Here is a 25,000-nt window from a genome sequence, read left to right on the forward strand (position 1 = left end):
ACTTTTGTACTCCAAAAACATGCATTCATCACATCAAATTATTTAAATCTGTAAGCTACTAGAGTTTAGCTGAATAGAAATTTGAAAACAAGGTTTTGAGGAAGACAGATCTTGGGTATAACTATATCCATGGAGTAAAGACATTATTTGATGAACCTGCTTGACTACCAGGATTTTGCATTTGGCTACACCATTAAGTGATGATTAATGTCAAATGCATGGTTGTACCAATTTCAAAAAACCCAGGTCAGAAAGTAATTTATATGATTATCTATCCTATCTAAAATATATAAATTAAGGAGGTAATTTAAGAAGGTTTACATGTGTTTAAAAAAATTCTATTTACATGTTTAAATTGGCATACCAGTATAAGTAGTGATGTTAGAAGAGGTGCTAATTATATCTGTTTAGAGCCAGCATTCACAGATTTCAGATGGAGGGGGTTTGATTTGAGTGGACCTTGAAAGTATATGTGTATTCTCTATTTTACAATGGCAATATATTTATACTTCAAAAGGTTTACCATCTAGATTAAGACTGAAAACAAACTATAATAAGTTTAAACCCATTTTTTATTTAAGAAGTATAATCATTTTTTATTTATTTTTATTATATTTGTACCCCGCGCTTTCCCACTCATGGCAGGCTCAATGTGGCAGGCAATAGAGGGTTAAGTGACTTGCCCAGAGTCACAAGGAGCTGCCTGTGCTGGGAATTGAACTCATTTCCTCAGTTCCCCAGGACCAAAGTCCACCACCCTAACCACTAGGCCACTCCTCCGGATGTGAGAAGAGGTCATCCGGGCTCCGCCCCGGGGTTTTTAAACCCCGTTTTTTCTCCTCCCCTACCAGTGGGGTGCCCTTTGGCGGCGGGAACGAGCCTACCCTGCTTCCATGGCACCCCCCGCTGGTGCGAACGCGCATGCCCCTCGGTGCACGGCGCCATGTTATCTGCGGCTCCGTGCACCGATGGGGCACTGCGCCTATCTTTAACATAGGCAGCCGAGGCACCTCGGTTTCAAAATTCACAAAATTCAAAACAGCACACGAAAACAATAAGGACACGACACATGGTATTTTAATATGGCATAACACGACCGCAGCTTTATTTATATACAACACATTTTTAACCATGGGCATACCCAAGCCGATCCAGCCTCTGGCTCATTGTCCAACCCAGTCCGCCGTCATAGCAAGACTGACACTCATAACTGAGCTCCCCGCCGCCCAGCAAGGGAGCTCAACCGTAAGTGCAGCTGCACCAGCTGCCTAACTTACACCATTCTTAATTCTTAATTATAGGACACTTCTCTGTCTGGCCAATTATGATGTGCCTGATTGATGTACAAGGCAAGGGGCAGTTCTTAAATTTCACTCTTGATTTATTCTGTATTCTTTATACTTTCTTGTTCTTTTTATTTCTTTGATTTTTAATTTTAATGTTATGTTATTGCAATTTCCTTTTTCATATTTGTATACTATTATTCTAATTGTATTGTACTTTTGTGGGACAATTCTAAAACTGTACACCACCACTTAGGCACTCTGAGGATGCACCTTAGAAGCATATGCTATAATGTCACTTGGGTACCCAGGTTCTGTTACAGAATACTAGTATAAAATGGCTATTCCTAGTGTACCTGCTGACAAATATATGTATTTTCTCTGTAGTTTATATGGATGTTACAAAAAGCTCCTTGTCTAGTGAGCCTTTTTTTAAATGTTGCAATTTTAAACATCCCAACTTATTTATTTATTTATTTGGATTTATTTACTGCCTTTTTGAAGGAATTCACTCAAGATGGTGTACAGTAAGAATAGATCAAGCATGAGCAACTGGCAATTACAGCAGTAAAAATATTCAAATAACAATACAAAGTATGGCATAGTATATTACTTACAATGTCAACACAATAAATAAAAGAACATTTTAATTGATAGTGAAAGGTAAAGCAAAGATGGAACATATAGACAGGTAAGAGAGTAAGAAAAGTTAGAAAGTAAGGTGACTAATTTAAAGAAAGTTGCACATGAAGTCAGAGAGATGCTACTTCACTGGCTACCAGTACAATACAGGGCCAAATTTAAAACTCTATGTTTAACCTTCTAGGCATTTATAGGAAATGGCCCAGAGTACTTGAAGAACAGGATCTCCCTCTACACACCTCCAAGGTCACCAAGGTCCTCAAAAAGAGTTTCCCTAACCACACTCTCTCCAAAAAGAACATCATATGATGTGATACCCACAAGCGAGCCTTCTCTGGAGTAGCCCCCACACTCTGGAATGCACTCCCTGAAAGACTTCACTTAACACAAGACTATCTCCACTTCAGGAAGCAGGTGAAAGCTTGGCTCTTCAACCAGGATTTTAATGGAAGAAGTAACTAACTTGCTAGTCTCAGATACACACACACACACACACACACACACACACACATACACACACACACACACACACACACACACACACACACACACACACACACACAAGGAATGACACCAGCTGCACATACTATAGCAGGACATGTTTATCCACTCCACCCTAGCTAAGATAATGTTCAAGCATCTTTCTGACCTCATTTGCATCTTTCTTTAAATTAGTCCCTTAGGGGCCCTTTAACTAAGCTTTGTAGGTGCCTATGCACGTCCGAAAACACGTCAATTTTGTGTTACCGCCCGGCTACTGCGTGGCCCTTGTGGTAATTTCATTTTTGATGTGCGTCTGCTATGCGCACTGAAAAATATTTTTATTTTCTGGCATATGGGTGATAATTGGGCAGTAATTGGCATTTTACGTGCGTAGACCATTACTGTCCGGTTACCATGTGAGACCTTACTGCTAGGTCAATGGCTGGCGGTAAGGTCTCAGACCCAAAATGAACGTGTGTCAATTTTCATTTTGCTGCAGTCCATTTTTGCCAAAAATTATAGAAGGCATTTTTTACAGGTGCACTGAAAAATGATTCTGCGCACGCCCAAAACACACCTACACTATCGCAGGCCATTTTTTAGTGCGCCTTTGTAAAAGGGCCCCTTATTTTCTTACTCCTGATACTCTATCTTTTCTATCTCTATGTTCTGTCTTTGCTTATACCCTATGCTGTCTATTAAAATGTTTTATTGTGTATTGTGTTGACTTTGTAATGTAGCATATTATGCTATACTTTGTATTGTTTGAATATTTTTACTGCTGTAATTGTCTATAGCTTATCTTTGAATTGTTCTTGTTGTACACCACCTTGAGTGAATTTCCATCAAAAAGGCGGTAAATAAATCCTACTAAATAAATAGATGCCTTATACAAAATTGAGCTTCACATCTCTCAGTGTGTACTTCTGTTGATTACAGAAGTGTTTAAAAGGTTAAGAATTTTATTACTAATGTCCAAGCTTTATTTCTGATGTTTTAATGTATTCATAAGTATTGCACTGTAGTAACAATTTTGTCGTTCACAAAACCTTGAAATCTTAAGACACTGATGCCAATGTTAAAATGTGGAAACAAGTATCTTACAGTTTGGGGTCCTGATGTTTCCAGTTTTATCTGAGTAACATTTTCTGTCAAACTTTAAATCACTGGGTAAAAAAATAAATATATACATACACAGAATGTCATATATTTCAAAAATCTTTCATTGTGTGTCCTAATTATCCTAACAGTGAATATCTAATATGAGTTGCTAGCATGTTCACAAATTAAAAATGAAATCTAATGATATTGCTTCAGTGCATGCTGAGCATTTAAAGGTGATGCCTATAAGGTTTTATTGTGTTAATAAAACTCAGAGGTGGTCAAGACTTGTCGCACACTGGAATAGAATATAAAATTAATCCATCACAATGTTGACTTCAGTTTTCACTTATGTTTTCAAGTGTGCCTTGAAAATAAGAGACTGAACAAAAAAAGAAGAAAAACAAAATTATATCAAAGTAAAGGGAAAAAATTATAGACATGACTTATCTTTAATGTTATACATCAAAATGAAATTTCTGTGATATGTATCATGTGCATAAACAACACAGGCAGCTTTTGTCTGATGAATTTAAATGAAAAGTCCCTGTAGATATTAATATGTGAACTTCATTTGCTAGCCTGCTAAGTCAGGGACTTATAACAAAAGCTTTGTAAACAAAAGATTAAACTGAATCGAGCTTTAGAAAATGAAAGGAAAACAAGAGTCAAATAATCACAGATCAGAGTGGGCTGCTTAGATTGAAATCACTACAGGCTACTGAAGTGGAAAATGTTTAATTGAACTATTTCATTATGCAGGAAGTTTATGTCCCTCTCATAGAATCCAAAATAGTTGTATTAGTGAATCCAATGTTTTATGTCTTGAAGGGTATCATTTAATAATCATGTGGTTATATCTCAACTTAATAAATTCTTACATAACCGAAGGTCTGATTCACCAAGGTTTTTCTTGTAATGGGAATTGTTGGCCTAGTTGATAGAGAATGGGGGGGGGGGGGGGGGGGGGGGGGGGGGGGAAGGTCCTAGTATTAAAGGCCCCTGAATGAGAGAAAAGCCTTGATAAATGATAACCTTTTTTAAAAGATTTTTCTCACACATGCATGTACAAGCAACTATCCCTGTTATTTTTAAAAGGTGTTTCCAGGCTGTTCTACACCCTTACTCATCTTCCCAGGTAAGTTGTTTATACTCCCTTCCCTTGCAGCCTTTAATTCTTCCATGGGCTAACACACTAGACCATCCTCTTCAACTCTAGCTGTCTCCAAGGGAAAGACCCATCTTAGAGGATCACAGTTAGATTTTCTTGGTGTTATCCATTCCTATCAATGTCTTCATTATTGTCCCCCATTTTCTCATTTAGACAGTTTCCAGAAACTGTGTTCCTTCCTGTTCATCTATATTCCCAATTTCCTTATTTATTAACCATTGGAGATTTTAACAATTGTGTAGATGATCCCTATCAACTGTAAGAAGGAAATTCCTTAGCCAAATGGACACTCTTGGCCTTTCCCTACTTGTTTCTTTTACAACCTATATGGCAGGTCACTCAATAGATCTTATCATTTCTTCTACTTCCTCTTCCTCGGTGCCTCTGACTCTTTCAGCAATTCCATTTCCCTGGTCTGAACACTACCTGATTACATTTTCTCTGCCACTCAGTCCAATGCCTGTAACCCTCAAGAACCCTTCAAGTGAGCAGAAATCTTGTCTTTATCCTATCCCATGTATCTCTCTTCTATTCCTTATTTATTTATTTATTTATTTATTTATTTATTTTGGGGGGGGGGGGGGGGTTATCACACTTTGACCTTTGATGCTCCATTGCAGTGCTGGGACAAAAGTCTTATAGCTTCACTGTACACTTCTGCCATGGTTAAAAACACCTATATTAGCCCTGAACATCAAAATGGCTGATACCGCTTGGGTCTTTGCCTCCTTAAGTGGCTACTCAGGTTTTCAGAATGCCTGAAGCACAAAGTTAAACTTCAAAAACATTATTGCAAGGCAGAGCTTCTGGCAAAGAATCAATATTACTCTGAATTGATAGCTACTAATAAATTCCATCCTAAGAAACATTTTAATATTTTTTTCCAGGATGATGCTCTGTTCTCAAACTCAATAGCCACTTATTTCTCTGCTAAAGTGTTCACTTTGAGGGATTTCCTTCCTTCTATCTCTTTCTCTCCTGAAACTATGATTGATAGCCCATGCCCTTCCCTTCCTGTACCTGGTCTGTATGCAACAAAGTTGCCAATTTCTCAGTTTCAAAGGCTCTCACTTCTACTGTATATGTACTTTTACTTTGGTGGACTATTACCCTCTTTTTTAAAGCATTAGTAAAATCAATCTTCTTTCTCTTCCGGTGTCAGTTATCAATAATAGCCTTATCTCTGGTGTATTTTCTGCCAGCTGGATGCATACCTTCATTAGACTACTTTTAAGCAATCCTCCTTCGATCCTTCCGCCCCCGTCTAGTTACTGGCCAGTCTCTAATCTTCCATTTATTTCCAAAATTTTGGAAAAAGTCATACATCTTCAGTTATTCCCTTTCCTTGAGAAAACTAATGCATTGCATCCTAGATCGGCTGGTTTTTGAATTGGCTATTTATTTATTTATTTATTGCATTTGTACCCCACATTATCCCACCTTTTTGCAGGCTCAATGTGGCTTACAGAGTAGGGTTATGTTAAAGTCAGTACATGATTAAAATACAGTTGATCAAGGGCTGAGGTAAACAAGGAGTTAGCTAAAGTCAGTACATGATTAAGAGATAGTTGGTCATGCACTGAATACCTCCTTCTAATCATGATGAATAAGCTAAACCTTAATACTGAATTTAAAACTGTTTCTACTATCATTTTCCTTGATTTGAGTGTGGCCTTTCATTTTTTAGCTCCATTCTTCTTAAAAGAGCTTCCCCTTTCATTACAGGTTGAATTTATCTTTTCAGGAATCTAAGTCTGCCCTTAAGACACATTTTTTTTCAAATGGCATTTAGAATCCAAGTGTAAATTCAGCAATTCGGATCTGGCCATCTGTCTGACTTAAAATATGGTTTCTTTCTGCTTCCTCCTCTATTTTGTTTAGTATGACTGTGCTTGCTGTCTTATTACAAACTGTAGTTCTTTTCTTTTTTTTCCATTTGTTTTTATAGAACCAGAGTTGCCAACGTGCCATGACAGCTAAAGATATACTGCAGGCTGTAACCTGTAACATGTCTTAAATAGCATCTGCCAAGAAGGCCAAACCTGCTTCCAGCTGGGCATTATGGTGCCTGCTTGTATTACAGACTGCTGATGCCACTTCAGGCATGCTTTAGCCATTAACGAGCTGCACTCTTTTGCTTGAAGGCCCAAAGAGGCCACCTCAAGGGTTTGCTTCAGAGAGCCTTCTAGTTTCCTATCTTGCAAGTCATTTAGGGCAATGTCCCCTTCCAATGGCAAGATGAGATTCTTACTCATCGCTGTAACAAGGGTGTCTACCCTGGGAAGCTGTAATTTCTCTTTCTCCTCTGGAACCAACAGGTGAGGTGAGTCATGGCTCTTCCCAGTCTCATCCCATGTCCAGTGAGACTCATTCTGCTGTAATCAGGTTTTGATTATATGGATGCATCAGTAAGGCCTTAGAAGGACCTTTAAGCTCACTCATGATCGATGAAGAAGGAACTCCTGATTCTGAAACAGAAGGTTCCTCAATGGAAAGAACTGCCAGTGCTTCAGAAATAAAATTAATGAGCTCCTCTTTATGACACAACCTTTGGATCATCTCTTTCCTTAGGAGGGAGCTCTCCCTCCACTAATGGCACCTTTAATGATGGCTCCTCTGAATAGACCGAGTCCACATCAGATAAGGAGGGAGAATGAGAGGTAGACCTCCAGGAGTGGACAGACGGGGCTAAATGAGAACTCTTAGAAGCCGGAGGGGCAGCAGGACAAGAAATTGGCGCACCTTACAGTAACTGTGCCTGTTCCTGCTTCAGTAAATAGGTCTGGTGTAAGAGCAATATAAACTCTGGAGAAAACAAATATCCTGATGCAGCTGAGTGCTCTGTCAGGCCCTGAGGTTGTAAAATGATGGCTGTGCTCTCAGACAGAGGCTGTTCCTCACTGCCAGCCAGCCCTGACAAAATGGTGCCATTGATGCACTCTCCGGAATCAAACTGTGCACAGGCCCTGCCGGAGAGCCTGAAGTCAGTGACATTTTCAGATGCCGCGCCAAATCCGGAGATGTGCTGCCACTGACTGTTTCCCCCATGTCCCGTAGGATTCCTGGCTTGCATGCACTGCAATGTACTGATGCCGACCAGTGGGTCCCACAGTGAGAAAACCAGCTTAATTGCTTCCATGGGAGTCTCCATTCACTGTGACTAGCACAAGTGCAGCACAATGGAGTCCCAAACAGTGAGTCAGAATCATCCCTTGCATCTCTCCAAGCAGTTCTGAGTCAAACTTTAGTCAGACTTACCACTGCCAGCTGCTCCCTCCAAGCTCACAGTCTCCACAAGTCTTACCCCAGATGAGAAAGCATCAGGACTGATACTCTGTCCCATGCTCTCCAGTAAACTTCTTTCCTTCTTTTTTTTTTTTTTTTTTAGGTTGTTGTGCTGGAAAAGGAGAGCTCCACAGGAAACAGGGGAGAGATGAAGAAGTAAATTCACAGGGCACCAAGAAAAAGATCTAGGTGTCATTGTAGATAATACACTGAAATCTTCTGCTCAGTGTGCGAGGGTGGCCAAAAAAGCAAACAGGATGCTAGGTATTATTAGGAAAGGGATGGTGAATAAGACCGAAAATACTATAATGCTTCTGTATCGCTCCATGGTGCAACTGAATCTTTAATATTGCATTTATTTCTGGTCCTTGGATCCTTACAAGAGAAAAACGTGGTTAGTTTTGATTTCTCCTGATGAAGTAAATGAAACAGAAGGATTCATTTGTCTGTTGAGAAAATATATTGGACGTGGAGTTTGAGCAAAGTTAAGGGGTGTTTTCCCTGGATGTCGATATAAGCCATTACCACCCGGGTGAAGCTAAGTATCCTGTTTTGTTCTCCTGTGCACATATTTTGAATTTGGGATTATTTCTTCCAATTTTTGTATGATAGAATGTTTTGAGATATTTATGCCTCTAGGACTAAATAATAACAGATAGGCCCCTCTGTTTTTTACTGCAGAACTTTTTTCTCCGACATGAGTTATTTTATTCTGCAGGTGCTTTCGGAGGAGGCTGGAGCCGATGATGAGAGGCCATTAAGGGGTGTCCAAATATTTGGTACCCTGGGCTTATGAGGCTTTATTTGTTTAATAATTTATATGGTGAAACATTGTCCTTAGAGGTGTGACGCTAACATCGAGAGTTTAGAGCAGTGTGATTAGTTTCTTGTTATATTGCTCTTGAGCAGATTTTCGAATTTATTTCTGGTCACCATATCTCAAAAAAGAAATAGCAGAATTAGAAAAGGTTCAAAGAAGAGCGACCAAAATGATAAAGGGAATGGAACTCCTCTCGTATGAGGAAAGGCTAAAGAAGTTAGGTTGATTCAGCTTAGAAAAGAGATGGATGAAGGGAGATAACTTATTTTTCACTTGTTCCAAAAGTACAAAGACTAAGGGACACTCAAGGAAGTTACATGGAAATACTTTTAAAACAAATAGGTGAAAATTTTTTTTACTCAATGAATAGTTAAGCTCTGGAACTCTTTGCAGGAGGATGTGGTAACAGTGGTTAGCATATCTGGGTTTAAAAAAGGTTTGAACAAGTTCCTGGAGGAAAAATCCATAGTTTGCTATTGAGACAGACATAGAGAATCAATTGGTAGCATGGAATGTTGCTACTAATTGGGTTTCTGCCAGGTACTTGTGGTTTGGCTTGGCCACTGTTTGGAAACAGGATACTGGGCTAGATGGACCATTGGTCTGACCCAGTATGGCTACTCTTATGTTCTTATGACAGAGATATGTAGACCTCCACATAGGACTCTGCAGACTGAAGCCACCCATAAAGCTCAACTAGGGACCAGTTGATCAACTGGACCAGAAGCAAATCACTCTGAACCAGAGATTGAAGAGTGTCTGTCCACCTGCTGGAGATAGAAAATACTGAGTAACTGGACCGGGTTCCAAGAGAGATATGTCTCAGGTCAGTTTTCAGTTTTTTATCTCAACCTGCTGGTTGATGGACACAACTATCCCACAGGTTTTGGAATAGTGGGAAGCTAAGTAATGGAAAAAGCCTTTGCCTAAATGCACTTTTTTGCAGACAACAGTCAACTCATTTATAGCACTGACCAAAATTCCCCTGCTCTCTCCCTACAGATTCAAGCTTTAACAAGATCATACTCTGGCTTTCTCAACATGGATTTGTCTTAAACATTCTAAATACAAAGCTCTTTGGCTCTTTTGATGCCCTTCACTGCCTGCCATCTCACCTTCAATATAGAGTTGTCCCATTCCTCCTCATGACTGCATAACAGTCTTGGAATTTAAGATAGATTGTCATCATACTTTTGATTCTCAAATCTCTTCTATTTAGTTCTTTTACTTACTTTCACACATTATACCAGAGTTGTTTTTCTTACTTAGGCCCTCATTACAGGAGCACCCTTCTTCAAGAGTTGAGATTTAAATTGAATTGCAATTGATTTAACAGTGCATTGAAGATGTATCTGTATACACTGGCTTATGGAGTGTTTTAATATTTTGGGATAATCTGGGACCAGTTATGATAAGAAACCCAGTCAGCAGCCCTTTGGGGGGACTCCATTGGTTTAGGAGTCAGGTACTCATCCCAAGCCCTTCAGAGATATAGTAAGGGGCTTTGCTTTTAATAAAGAGATCAGAGGCCATCAACTACTACCTGCTGGTTAACATCAGCAGTCCTTGTTGCCACTCTCCTGTTCACATGGGGTATTTCCCAAGTTACTTCACTTTCCTTACATTCAGTGCCCTCTTTCTTTGGGTCAGAAACAAACTCTCTTTTTTTGGGAACCTTCTGGCTCCCTTACTTCCAAAATAGAAATATACTTTATTAGAGTGTGGGGAATATGCAAAATAGGATCTCTCCAAATCCAAGCCTTATGCAAATTAGCCTTCCATGCTGCCCTCATGCTTTAGGCAGTCTCCTTTAACAAAGTCTCTGGACTTGTTTTCCAAAACCATCAACCAAAATACACAAACTGACAGTAATTTACTAAGGACATTGGGCCTTAATCCAACAGCCTTCTCACCCTGGTCAGGATAACACTCAACAAAACCATAGGGTTCTGTCCTCTGCCCTTGGCTGTTAATCTGAGTTCCAAACAAAAGTGGAAAGAAAATTATAAGAGAACCTTAACTACATCTTCATGGTAAGTACCTTGTCCTTCTGTCCATCTGTAGACCATCCTCCACAGGTTTCCTAGGCTGGAGTATATCAGGCCATGCAATCCTTCCTTTTCTCAGGCAGTGGTATCTTCCTCTTTCCCTCTGCTTCTATGGAGCTTTCTTTAAAGGCCTCTAAGCTCCAAACCTTTCCCTGCTTATTAGGTCTCTACCTCTCAGGATGCTTGGTTCCTTCTGTTTCCAATTAAGACAATTGGCCTAGTCCAGTGGTTCTCAAACCTGGTCCTGGAGGCACCGTAGCCAGTCAGGTTTTCAGTATAACCACAATAAATATTCATGAGATAGATTTGCATGCAATGAAGGCAGTGCATGCAAATCTCTCTCATAAATATTCATTGTGGTTTGGGAACCACTGACTCCCTGTTCTGGTACAACACTTTATGGGACCTGTAGTTCCATCCCCATTTTAAAGAAAAAGTCCTGGACCTGTCACACAGTCTAGTTTGGTGATGTTACCTCTTCTTTCCAGTTACCCCATTCCTTCTCTCCTCAAACTTGTCTTTGAATATTATATTTTGTTTCTGCTCTGAATCTGAATTATATAAACCATTTTGTTGAGCAATACAATCTGAAAAGTGGGATACAAATAAGTAAACTAAACAAAAATGCAACAAAATAATTTGTGTGCTTCACTAAAAGTAGACAATTCAAAGCAAGTTTCAAAACCAATATAATACCATATTTTTAACACTTGCCTGAGATGGTTTAAATTCCTCGCCTTAATAACAGTTTATAGGCTTTTCCTCCAGGAACTTCTCCAAACCATTTTAAAACTCAGATATGTCAAACATTTTTGTCACATTCTCTGGCATCGAATTCCAGAGCTTAATTATGGTTTGATGGGCTTCCCCTTTACTTAAGCATCTACATTGGCTCCCAGTTGAATATAGAATTAAATTTAAGGAGTTAACTTTGACACATAAGGCTTTATATTCCTTGACTCTTTCCTAAATGGTGGCTCTAGCTATTCCTTATACTCCCAACACGAACTCTCCGATCACTCACTGATAATAGACTGGTTTTTCCATCCCCTGCTATGGCTAGATGAGAATCTACTCACACTTCGGCTTTTTACTTTCTCTCCCTGGCTCCATGGAATTCACTCCCACAATCTATAAGACTGACGAAATCATACACCTTATTCTGTACTATGCTGAAAACGCACTTCTTTCAATTAGCATTTGGCTCCTCATGATGTAACGTTAAGCGAAATGTGAGAGCTGTAAGGCATCCTGCAATGTAGAAAGGTTGATCTACGAAGGAATGCTGATTTATGTTTAATTGACATTCTGTTGTAATTCTTGTTTTTTAGAATTGTATGTTTTTCATTTGAATGTAATGTTTGTTTTTACTTTCCTATCATTTTATGGATTTCCTAGGTATTATGTTTTATGTATGACAGATTATAAACTGTTCTGATTGGCCTTGCAAGAGAGATGGTATAGTAAAACTAATAAACAATAAACGTACTACTCAATAAGTTCATGGTGCACCCTGCAGAATGTTGAAGTCCTGTGTTTAATCATTAAATCAGGTTTTCCATTCTTTTAGCTAGTTTTCAAAATTGCTGAGGGTGAGGGGATTTCCTGTCATTGTGCAAGGGGGACAAAAGGAGGTTAACTTTATAAAGCATTTTCTGCATGCAATGCATGTTTTACAGATGGAAAGGGCTTTTATAAAACCATACAATTTAATGTGTGCCTATAAGTACATGTGTTGACAAGATGGCACATCATGTGCAGACATTTCTAGAGGTATAATTTGGGTGGAGCATGGCTCGAGTTGCAATATACAAATGTATTTTATAGAATACATGCGCACACAAATAGAGTACATGTACACATTTACACTTTTGGAACAGATGCTAATTTATGTAGGAGAATTTGTGCACTACAGGGGATAGTTCTAGGTACATATTTTACAAAAGCACATAGGCATTATGTTAGCTTTATAAAATAAACATTAATACCCAGATTCTGAACAGGTCACCCAAATTTGGGCATGGATTGTAGTTGCACACATAAACTAATTGATTAATGAGGTGTTAATCAATAATGGTAATCATTTGGAGTTACGCGCAGATCTACTTTCTACCTTATTCTATGACATGTGCACCTAAATTTCATAGTGCACAACTGAAAAGGGGGTACGACTATGGGAGGCGCATGGGTAGGTGGGGGGCATGCCCAGAAATTAGGTATAATGTTATAGAATACTTGGACTTGTACACCCAACTGCCATCAGGCGGGCATGAAGATTTACACCAGCTTTTGGCAGGCATAAGTCCTCGTGCCCAAAATTATGTGCAGGAAACACATACTAGCTTAGCACGGATCTTAATGGTGCCTAACTTTGGGTGCCATTTACTGAATCTGACCTTATGAGCCCAATATTTAAAGGGGTTTAATCTGCCCAGTTAAATCCTGATGAGCTGGCTGGCAATTGATATTGTATACTGGCTATAACTGGCTATTGTAAAACCAGCTAGTCAAAGGGTCCGAGCTAACCAGACACTGGTCTGAAAATCGTCCAGCGCTCAGTTAACTTCTGGGTGACTTCACATACCTGAGTATTCAATGCCAGAAGCTGGATATGACATTGAGTGGCCTTTTTACTAAGCCGCATAAATATCTACGTGCGCCCAACATGCGCCAAAATGGAGTTACCACCAGACTACCACGTGGCTCTTGTGGTAATTTCATTTTTGCCGTGCATAGGTCATTACCATCTGGTTACCAAAGGTCACAGACCCAAAATGGAAGCGCAGCAATTTTGACTTTGCCGCACGTCCATTTTTGGCAAAAATTTTAAAAAGGCCTTTTTTACAGACACGCTAAAAATGGATCAGCGTGCACCCAAAACCAACACCTACATTACCGCAAGCCATTTTTCAGTGCACCTTAGTAAAAGTTTAGCCCATGCAGTATGTAGCTTAAAAAACACTGACAGCTGGTGGCTCAATATTGACCCCTACGTAGGTAGCTTGTTGGACGTTTCAAACAGGTGACATAAAATTATATCCTAAAGAGGCAATTTCATAAAGAGGGTGCCAGCATTTAGGCACCAAAAATGCACATAAATGACCAAAATGTTGGCCTCCTGATGGAGGTGGTGAAGACGAAGACTGTATCTGAATTCTAGAAAACTTGGAAAAAATACATAGGATCTGTAAAGAAGAGGAAAAGATAGCAGATGGTATGGACTGGCAGACCGGATAGGCCATATAGAGGGGCATAATCGAACGTGAACGCCCATCTCCATGGGCGTCTATGTCCGAGAACGGGTACGTGAAGGGGCGAGACAGACCGTATTTTCAAAAAAAATTGGCGTCCGTCTTTTTTCTCGATAATACGGTTGGTGCCGGGCAAATGCATCAGATTTGTGTGGATTTGAGCTGGGAGGTTTCGTTTTTCAGCGATAATGGAAACCGAAGGTGCCCAGCTCAAAAACAAACAAATCCAAGGTATTTGGTCGTGGGAGTGGCCAGGATTCGTAGTGCACTGGTCCCCCTCACATGCCAGGACACCAACCGGGCACCCTAGGGGGCACTTGTAACAAGTTAAAAAAAATATATATATATATATCTCCCAAGTCCATAGCTCCCTTCCCTTGTGTGCTGAGCCCCCCCAAATCTCCCCCAAAACCCACTGTCCACAACTCTACACCATTACTATAGCACTTATGGCTAAAGGGGGGCACCTAGATGTGGGTACAGTGGGTTTTGGGGGACTCCCATTTACCACTACAAGTGTAACAGGTAGGGGGGGATGGGCCTGGGTCCACCTGGTTGAAGTCCACTGCACCCACTAACAACTGGTCCAGGGACCTGCATACTGCTGTGATGGAGCTGGGTATGGCATTTGAGGCTGGCATACAGGTTGGAAAAAAAGTTGTTAAAATTGTTTTTTTTTTTTGGTGGGAGGGGGTTAGTGACCATTGGGGGAGTCAGGGGTGGTCATCCCCGATTCCCTCCGGTGGTCATCTGGTCATTTAGGGCACTTTTTTGGGACTTGTTCGTGAAAAAAAGGGTCCAAAAAAAGTTACCCAAATTAGCGATAAAAATGCCTTTTGGTTTTCGATTATCGGCCGAGGGCGCCCATCTCTGCTCAGCCGATAAATACGCCCCAGTCCCACCTTCACCACGCCTCCGACACGCCCCCAATCAACTTTGTTCGTTCCCTCAACGGAGTGCAGGTGAAGACGCCCAAAATCGGCTTTCAATTATACCGATTTGGGCGCCTTTGCGAGATGGGCGCCCATCTCCTGATTTGGGTCGAAATATGGGCACCCATCACTTTCGAAAATGAGGCGGATAGTCTTTAAGTGTCTTCATTTTCTCAGTTTCTATGTTTTTATATGCGTGTATGTGTGCACATTTACGTATAGATGTTAATATTTTGGTTATGCACTATAAGTTGGCACCTAAATCTGAAGATATGTAGTTTAAAGCTAGATGTAGCCATTTACACCAGCTCTATGGCTGGTATAAGTGGTCACGTCTAGTTGTACACATATATTTGCACTGCTATGCTAGTATTCTACAGAATAGGCTCCAGATAGATATGCATTCTTGGCACATAAAAATTGGCACCCTCTTTATGGAATAGCCCTTCAAATGGTTTTATTTAGGGACCATGTTTATTTATTTATTTTTATTTATTCATTTAAAGTCCGCCTAAAACCTAAGTGGATTACAATAACATAGTTAAGTGCTAAAAATTAGCACATGCTAACCATGTAGACGCCCATAGAAATATGCTAATTTAAAAAACGCTAGCGTGCCTTTGTAAACAGGGCCTAATACTGAAAATCATTGAATCATCAACACATTATATACTAATTCCCTTATCAAAAGCTGATAAAAAGTGGCATGCTTTCAAATGTTTTTAAACAAAGAGTTTCAGTACACAGATATAAATGTACAGGCAACTTGTTCCATAATGAGGGACTGGCAGTAGAGAAAGCAGCCTCTCTTCTGTCAGTTTTTTAAATTTTTGTAAGGCAGGGCTTCCCAAAATGGTTCCCAGAGCGAGTTGGGTTTTCAGGATGATAATGACTATGCATAAGATTAATTTGTAGTTATTAGATCATATGCAAATTGATCTCATGCATATTTATTGTGAATATCCTGAAAATTAGACTGTCTGCACAATACCCAGAACAAGCTTAGGAAACCCTGCTGTAATGAGCTCTAAGTCATGGCCCCAGACAAGGTTTGTTGCTGAGATAGCTAGGTCAGATAAATTGGGAGGGATTATAACATGGGGTGGGGGGGAAGAGACATTGTTAGTTAGCTGCAAATAAAGAATCATGGTACTGGATCCTGGGCCTGGCTCCAGTTGAGCTAGAGAACCAAGAGATGTAGGAGGAAACTGCTAGGCACAAAAAATATGCTGTATGCTTTATAATTATCATTAATGTATAGCAAAAAGCCTTAAATAAAACTGATAGTCACAAATATAAGATTTTGCATGTAACTGACCTTTGGTAACCTTTCTGGATCACCTGGATGTCGAGGAATGACTTTTTGCAACCTCTGGAATCCATAATCTATAGTTGGTTCATTAAGGGCTGGAAAAATAAAGTTGGATGGTTTGTTAGTTGACGTTTCAGTGATCTGTTATGGATTAGCATTAACATGAAGTAAACTTTAATGAGTACCCCCTGAGTTCTTTTATAATCACAATTCTGATCACTTATATTTTACCTTAGAAATAAAGGTCAATCAACAAATTGTAGGTGATAATTTGCTGATGGCCCAAGTAGCTGTTGGATTATTGTCTGCGGGTTACAATACATATATATAGCAGATGATGCTTGCCATACCTTTTGCTATGTCAATACATCTTAAACCTCAAATAATTGAGGAAGGCATTAACATCATCTCTAGCTGGGCAAATGCTTTCAAGTTGAAATTAAACAATGATAAATCAAAATTCTTAGTACTGGGGAACTGTCATAAACCTTTTTTAGAAACCACTATTTCAATAAAAGGTACCTTCTTTCAACTGGAAAAACTGTTGATATTGGGAGTCATTTTTGATGAGAATTTAACGTTTGAACTCCTGAGCAAATTATGAAGAATCAGATCTTTTTTTTAATCAAATAGCCTACAGATTACTGGTACAGTCTCTTGCGTTATCACACTTGGATTATTGCAATGTTCTAGATATAAGTCTAAATGAGGGTCTTCTTAGAAGACTTCAAACACTGCATGGTTAATTTATCATTCCTCCAGTTATCTACCCGCCTCTCCTTTTTCTGAAGAAGCTGCACTGGCTTCCAGTGAAGTCACGCATACTATTTCTTTGCTCTATGAATTTTTTGATTTTTCATGGGTTTGCTCCATTATATTTAGGAAAATTAATTCATATTTCAGTTAAAAACTCTGCATTAGGCAGCCGACTGCCTCTCTTATTGCAATGCCTAAGTCCAAGAGGTGTGATATATAAAGTTCTGTTTAATCATCGCATTGGTGGAATTTACTATCATCATCTACTCAGCACATCTTGCATTATGCGTCATTTAAAAGAGTTATTAAAACTTATTTTTATGATCTTTTCTCAAATGTTTTAGATGGCTTATTCTTCTTAGCATAAATTGATGTATTTCTAGGATATGTCCTGCTTCTTTGTACTCTTCACCACATAGAACTATTATGGGCTTTGCGGTATAGAAGTGCTAATGTATTGTATTGCATGGGGCAATTCTATAACTTGGCGACTACTCAATGGAGTGCACTGAGCGCCAATTCTATAACCAAATCTGGGCAGGCCTAAGCCATTATAGAATATTAGCATAAAGCCTCTTTGGCACACCAAACTTTATGTGAGACCACTTACACCAGGTCAATTACTAGTTACAGAAGATATCACTCACAGCTTCTTTGAACTACTTTACCTTTTTTATGTTTAGAAACTACTTTCCTTGGTTTAAAAAAAAAAAAAAAAAAAAAAAAACTCCCCACCTCAAAAAAAAAAAATAAAAAAAAAAATAAAAAAAAACAAAGTGATGGACCAAACAATTGAAATATAAAACCATCTAACACCTACAACAGAATGCATACAACACAAAAATAAACATATGTGATAATATCTAAAGGAAAAATGAATTGACATATACTAACAAGATTCAAAACCAACAACCAGATGATATTATGATCCCATCTGCATTTCATCAGTTCAAGGACACATAATACTGAATCCATTAATCAACCCGTCTCACTAGATCAAACAACAAGCAACACAACCTCCCACCACAATGGCAGTAAAATTAATATCCTCACTCCCTAACTGAAAAAATTTAACCAGCATAATCCTAAACCCAAAGAAAGTCCCAAACAAGGCCTTTAAACTAGGACTGGGAAAAATGCCTTTACCTTCCTGTGAAAGGAAAGGCAATTTTCTTCCAAAGGGAGACTGTTTCAATACTGAGGACCCATCGAGGAGAAAGCCTTTGATCTCAGTTGAGCCTTCTCAATCTCTCTAACAGTGGGAACTTGCAGAAAGGGTTTTGGATTGATTTTATTTGGTATACATGAATATACCACTGCAATATATTTTTTAAATATAAAGGCCCAGTGTCCCTCATGACCCTAAAAGTCTGCAGTGATGAATAGGCAATGTAAAAATAACCAATAAAGGGAGGGGGATCATCGGCAATCATCTCAAATATCCCAGTATTATCCAATTGTCAGTTTTTGGACCATGTAGCCTCTGTTTGAACTGATTAGGGAGGACCATGCATTGCCAATTACAACAGTCCAACTCTGAGGTTAATGGGGTGTGTATCCAAGTAGACTAATATAGCAATCACATTGTTTTATGCCAAAACAAAAAAAAGCAATAATTATCTCTAGGTAGAAATCAACCTAGGAAAAATTCAAAGGGTAGATAGCATATTGTAAAAATGGTACTACAGAAACAAATTTACAGGTCTTCAGGCCATATATAGCAATCACTACAGTCATGATGTGATGCCTGCATCAAGGAATGCTTTCTATACTGATTGTGGATTTATGGGAAAGTGGCAATTATGACATATGTCCAGCTATTGCTAGCTTCAGATTTATCCCTGTGGTCCTTTTTTGTCTAGCATATTGCCTGAGCACAAACCAGGCAGGAGGAGCACTTAATCTTGCAAAGCTTTAATAATCTGTGAATGGCTGACTACAAACTGATGTAGAGCACTATCATTCTACAGCTGCAATCCACTAGCCTCATGAAATTGCAGGCCACAAATAGTAATTAATCTTTTTTTCCCTCAAATTGTAATTTTGACTATGAACTGTGCTTGGTCATAAATCAGCAGCACATGCTTCTGTGTACAGTGCATGAATCATGATCCTGACTCAGTTAGACTGCACACATTGTGTTTAACAAGCTTTATAAGGAGTCATAGGGCTTTATTATAGCTCTGTCTGACTCAAACAAAAACTGAGCCTGGAGGCCCAAAGACTAGAGTTAAGATGAAAATACTTATTAGAGTATATTACTTCTTGATGTAGATATCGTTTTCAGCAGAGTAACTCCGTGGTGCATGGCGCTACATAAATCAATAGGTTTTCTGAGACTAATAAGAACTGCCTCCATCTATTCATTACTCAGCCTGCAATTTAGGCCATCACTCATTAGTCAGCATGTAATTTCATGATTAACACTCTAAAACTCAGCAGGATTACAGCACACAAGTGAACAAAAAGGCTACAACTTATTTGTATCTTAACCTTACTTTAGTAAGTAAGGTTAAGATATAGCATTCAAAAATGATATCCAAAATTGCTGTTCAATATTATTACCAAGTGCTTCAATTATTTGTGTAAACATATACAGTACATTTTCATAATCAATGCAAGGAGGCTCACACATATGCACTCAATAACATGACAGAAAGTTGAAGACTGCAATTTGATTTGACATTCCATCATGCATCCCGGAGACAAAGGTCCACATAGGAATGTGAAGTAAGACATTTTCTTGTTAATAAAGCATTGATCCGATGTATTGATTTTACATGACATGGCTTTTGCTGGGATTTCACCCTCCTTTTTCTTTGCAAATAGTAAAGCTCTTCAAAATGCCTTGGCATATGTGACATGGCAAAATTTCTAACTCTCTGTGATGTAAATTCTATATGTGTAAAACCACTTCATAATCAGACCATTAATCATCAGAAGCTGTCAGCATTGACTTTGGGAACAATTTGTCATGTCTATGCCTGGGCCTATACAAGTGTGTCAAGCAAAAGTCCAGTGTACTGGTATAGAAGAATCTTTAGTATGGCCTTACAAAATGACTTGCTCAAAAAAAAAAATAATGTAAAGTATCACATTCCTTGATTAGAGAAGAAAAAAGTTGTGCTCTATGCATTTGTAAGATGTCAACGTTTTTTCTGCTTTCCAGCTAATCGCTCTTTAGCTTAATTTATTTATTTGTTGCATTTGTATCCCACATTATCCCACCTTTTTGCAGGCTCAATGTGGCTTACAATACATCATGGATAGTGGGAAAGAGAAAAGAGTAGATATTTGGTGTTACAGAAGGATTTTGGGTTACATGAATCTAGTTTGATGAAAGGTGATCAGAAAAGGTAGATAGCCAACTGTTATTGATTTCATGCAAATGTAACTGACAAGTGACAGAAGCTTTACTGCAAGCATTCAAAAGCATTATGACTTGTAATAACCATGTACTCTGAAAAGTCAAGTTTTTTTACCCGCTTTTAAATGATCTTACCAATATGAATATAGTTTAAATGTTTTACTTAATGATCTATGAACTGGACCAGTCCGGTGGCTTGATGGCAGTACCATGTACTTCCATAAAGAAGGCCCCCTGTTCAATCCCCAAGTTGTGTCTTCTGCATCCCAGGTCAGCAGGGGCTCAATATGCTGCAGAAGCAGTATCCATACCCACTAGAGGGAGGTGGGGGAGAAAGTCATGGTCATCAATAAGGACAAGTCCTGGAGGCTGGATTTAGAGCCAAGTTCCAGTCAGAGCCCTGTGCATGTCTCCCAGTCTCAGGACTAGAAACAGTGAAAGGGTCTGTTAAACTAGAAGGAAAATCTCCAGGTCATTCTGCAAGTCAAAGGAGAAAGGACGAATTACCAAGAAAAAAATATGTTTATCTATACATTTATACTTCTCCTGTAAGATGTAAACTGAAAACTATTTCAAGCATAAGAGTAATATTAATTCTATTTGATGTGGCAAATGTTACTTATTATTTTAGAATTTTGACTTATGCTGTTTTAAATATGAAATGCTATCCTTAGTGAAATGCAGTCTGTTACTGCTACGGGATCTAAACTACTGTAAATTAATCTGCAAGAGAGAATTAGAAAAAATTGCCTCTCTCTTTAAATTAAGGGAGAAGTGATATGTACTCAAAACACTTTGAGGTTTCTGATGATTTGCCTCTGTGCCTCAAAGAGCAGCTGGCAATATGCAGAACAGATTGACTAATAACAGGCTAAATCCACCTTGACTTCCATCCCACTTCTGTTCGAACTTCCAGCAGCTCTGGCCTGTATCCCTCCATACAGAGCAATACAAATCTATCACCCTGCTGCTTGAAAAAAAAATTGAGGAACAGGAGAGACTTTCCCTGACAAAATCTACAACTAGGGAAGAAAACATAAGACCCCTCCGTACACATCTAATAAATCCTAAGTGTGCCGAGTTTACAGGCTAAGAGTCCAGCAGAGCCAGGGCAAAGCACTGGCATGTCCCAGTCGCAGAGCACTGAACCAGGCCAATCAATACCACTTTCCTGTTTTAGAACTGGGTAATTATGAGGTGGAGAGATTGTCTGACCTTTCACCTGCACTGCATTACTTTGCTGATATTAAGATAAATTGCCTGATTTTGGGTAAACATATGCTGCAATTCAAACTGTCAGCACTGGTTTGCTCAGGGATAATTTGTATTGATCTCCCAGCTTCTTCCCAATTTTGCTTACTGACCTCGTGGATAATTAGAGAAGGAGCCTTGGGTAAGCTGAAGTCATGGATGAACAAGAAATATGAGGAAGAATAAAGCAAATTTTCTTTATGTTAATCTCTACCCTAACCCGTTTATATGACAGCATTTTGATAGCTGTAAAGTAATGTGCTTGATTTCTGAGCAATTCACTGTAAGAAATTATTAAGCAGAATGCTTACTTTCAGAACATAACTCATTGTTCTAAATTAATTGTCTTACAGACTACAAAACCAAATACATAAGGTTGTACTGAATGAAAAAAAAGTATCTAAAATATTTTTAAAGTATTCAAACCTTGTATTATAAATTAGATGCATAGACTGGATGAGACATACAGGTCATTATCCACTATATATATATATATATATATATATATATATATATATATATATATATATATATACAGACAGAGAGAGAGAGAGAGAGAAATAGATAACTAGATATTCAGATAACATAAAAATATAATTAGTTCCCCATAATTTGTCCTGAATTCAAAAATGCCAGTGGATGTAAAAGAAATGAATATGTTTTCAAAATTATATCATTTAAGATATGTCAGATTACAATGCTGTTGAACCAGAAGTCATAAAGCAAGTCTCCCTTTTAAAGTATCTCTTTATTAACCATGCCATAAGATATTAACATTCCTCATTTAGTTGAGGGCCTTTTATCTGTTTCAAATACATTATTCGTCCTTTTAGAGATAAACTGTATTAATATCCATTTGAGTAGGCTACTGTGGCCTAATGCATAGTAATTTTTGTTGGAGAGCTTTTATTTTAGAATAAGAAAATTACACAGCTATAAAACCTGAATGAATAAGAATCCAGAATAGCAGGGAATCACATTCCATGCCAAATGAGGCAAGCTATCAGACAACCACTGAAAGAACCAGATACCCTGTTATCTTATGCAGGCCAATATCCAGAGTGGGTCATACAAATAGGGTCTGACACAACCAAATATACTCAATAATTCCTACAAGCAGAAATAGCCTACAGCTCAAACAGGATACATATTTAAATACATTTGAGTGCAGTGGAGTTAATCTTGTTATTTTATAAGCATTAAAGTCATAACAGAAGAAACATTCTAAATATTTAAGTCATTCTAGTGTACTGGGGGATTAATCATACCACAATTGATAAAATTTTAACGGCTTGTGATGTCAGTTCAAGTTGGGATTGCTGAAGCTAATGTGGCAGCAGAAAATGGTATCAGATTCTCAGCTTGCAGCTGTGACCAGAAAATCTCAAATCTGCCTACTACAATTAGAAATGCACCAATAGAAAAGATTCAGATGAATTTTCTTTCTTGTGACACACATAGTTTCATTTTTCATTTTGATGGCTTAACCTTCTTTGTCAGTTGTCCCTGCCTGCAGGTCTACATTAATATGCAATACCAAAAATGTATAAAATTATTTTATATGAATTAAATACTATTTCCATCTACAGGTATGCATAATTAAATTAAGTCTAGGTTACAGTAAAATGTAGAGTACATGAAAATTCATATTTATTTGCTATGCACAGTTTTTTTTTTTAAATTGAGCGGGCTTTACAAAATGATAAAGACTTAAATTCCCAGGTCTGTCAAGAAAAGTGTTATCCCTATATTTAACTGGAATAAGAGTCAACGTAGTAATCTGCGAGATCTCCTACAAATTAATGACCTCATTTGCATGTAACTCTCCTACCCATGCCATTAAGCTGTATAGGAATACTGCATGCTATATTTTGCACCCTGTAGAGCCAAGAAAAGATAACAACACACAAAGACGTTTTCACATTCTGGTTTTCATGGAATTCAAAATTATTTGGTTGCTTTGCATATCCTGCAAAACAGCAGCTCATTAACTTTTAATCTTAATCAAATTTCACATATAGAAACCTACACGTGAACATTTACTATTTAAAAAGCAGCAAACTTGCAAAATTTCTCACAAGTCGGGCTTTGCATGGAAAAACACATGAAAATTTCAGCATTTGTTCTAATGCAAAGCCCAACTTGCAAGTACATCAGCCCACTAGATGAGCCTGATTTAATTATGTTTCACCCCCCCCCCCCCGACACACACTGGAGAAAAGCCAGTAGGGTCCTTCTACTAAGGTGCGCTGAAAAATGGCTTGCTGTAGTGTAGGTGCGGGTTTTAGGCGCAGGCCAATCCATTTTTCAGCGCGCCTGTAAAAAAGACCTTTTTTTGCTGAAAATGGAAGTGCGGCAAAATCAAAATTGCCATGCATCCATTTTAGGTCTGGGACCTTACCGCCAGCCATTGACCTAGTGGTAAAGTCTCACACGGTAACCGGGTGATAATGACCTACGTGTGTCAAATGCCACTTGGCACGCATCCGAAAATAAAAATTATTTTTCGGCCACATGTATCAGACGCGTGCCAAAAATGAAATTACCACAAGAACCACGTGGTAACCGGGCAGTAACTTAATTTTGGCGTGCAGTGGGCGCACGTAGACGCTTACGCGGCTCAGTAAAAGGGCCCCTTAGTGAATTACAATGTAAAATGTATTCAAACCTGATGCAGCCAAAGAAATCCTACACACAATTATAGTATTAATCTGAAAAAATATTTTTGCCCTACACTTTGTCAGTTTTATTGTCCTAACCACAACTAATTGGAACAGTGCCAAGTACTTTGGCTTGTTCTTATCTATATTGGCTGAAATCTGTAGTTCAGCTTCATTGTTCTTCTCTTCTTCATCATCATCTGTCTGAGCTATATTTTGGGTTTCCTTGCATGACTGTTCAAGTCAAGAATGCTGAAGGACTTGTACAAACCACTTGTGTTGCACATTGATAAAGACAAATTGTGATGGTAGCAAAAGTTTGACTGCTACAACACAATTGAGACCTGTAGGACATGCTAGTCAATCAGCCTGATGCACCCTTGAGTACTTTCAAGTAGCTCTGCTCAGGTTCTCAGCCTTCTTTCAAAATAGTGTCATTACACATAGAAAAGGAATAAACTAATGCAGGAAGCCAGCTTCTTTGGGCACTGACAATCCATTGTTTTAGTAGTGCACAACAAGAAGAGATATAAAGACTTTAGATTTGGCACACATTTTTCTTCTGACTGAAAAACCTGACTGCAATAATAAAAACAGGAAGACATTCATTTGCTTCATTCCAGCTGCTGGTTTCAGCT

At 38.6% G+C, this 25,000-nt stretch overlaps 1 protein-coding gene across 1 annotated transcript in view; it reads right to left on the reverse strand.

Annotated features, from left to right (window-relative positions):
- EBF3 (EBF transcription factor 3) overlaps positions 1-25,000 on the reverse strand; it is a 479,658-nt gene that overhangs the window by 33,229 nt on the left and 421,429 nt on the right. Inside the window, exon 11 of the mRNA XM_030202964.1 lies at positions 16,335-16,423. Coding sequence (XP_030058824.1) covers positions 16,335-16,423 — 89 coding nt within the window. The remainder of the gene's footprint in view (positions 1-16,334; positions 16,424-25,000) is intronic.

This window comes from Microcaecilia unicolor, chromosome 5 (assembly GCF_901765095.1).
Source record: "Microcaecilia unicolor chromosome 5, aMicUni1.1, whole genome shotgun sequence".
NCBI lineage: Eukaryota > Metazoa > Chordata > Amphibia > Gymnophiona > Siphonopidae > Microcaecilia > Microcaecilia unicolor.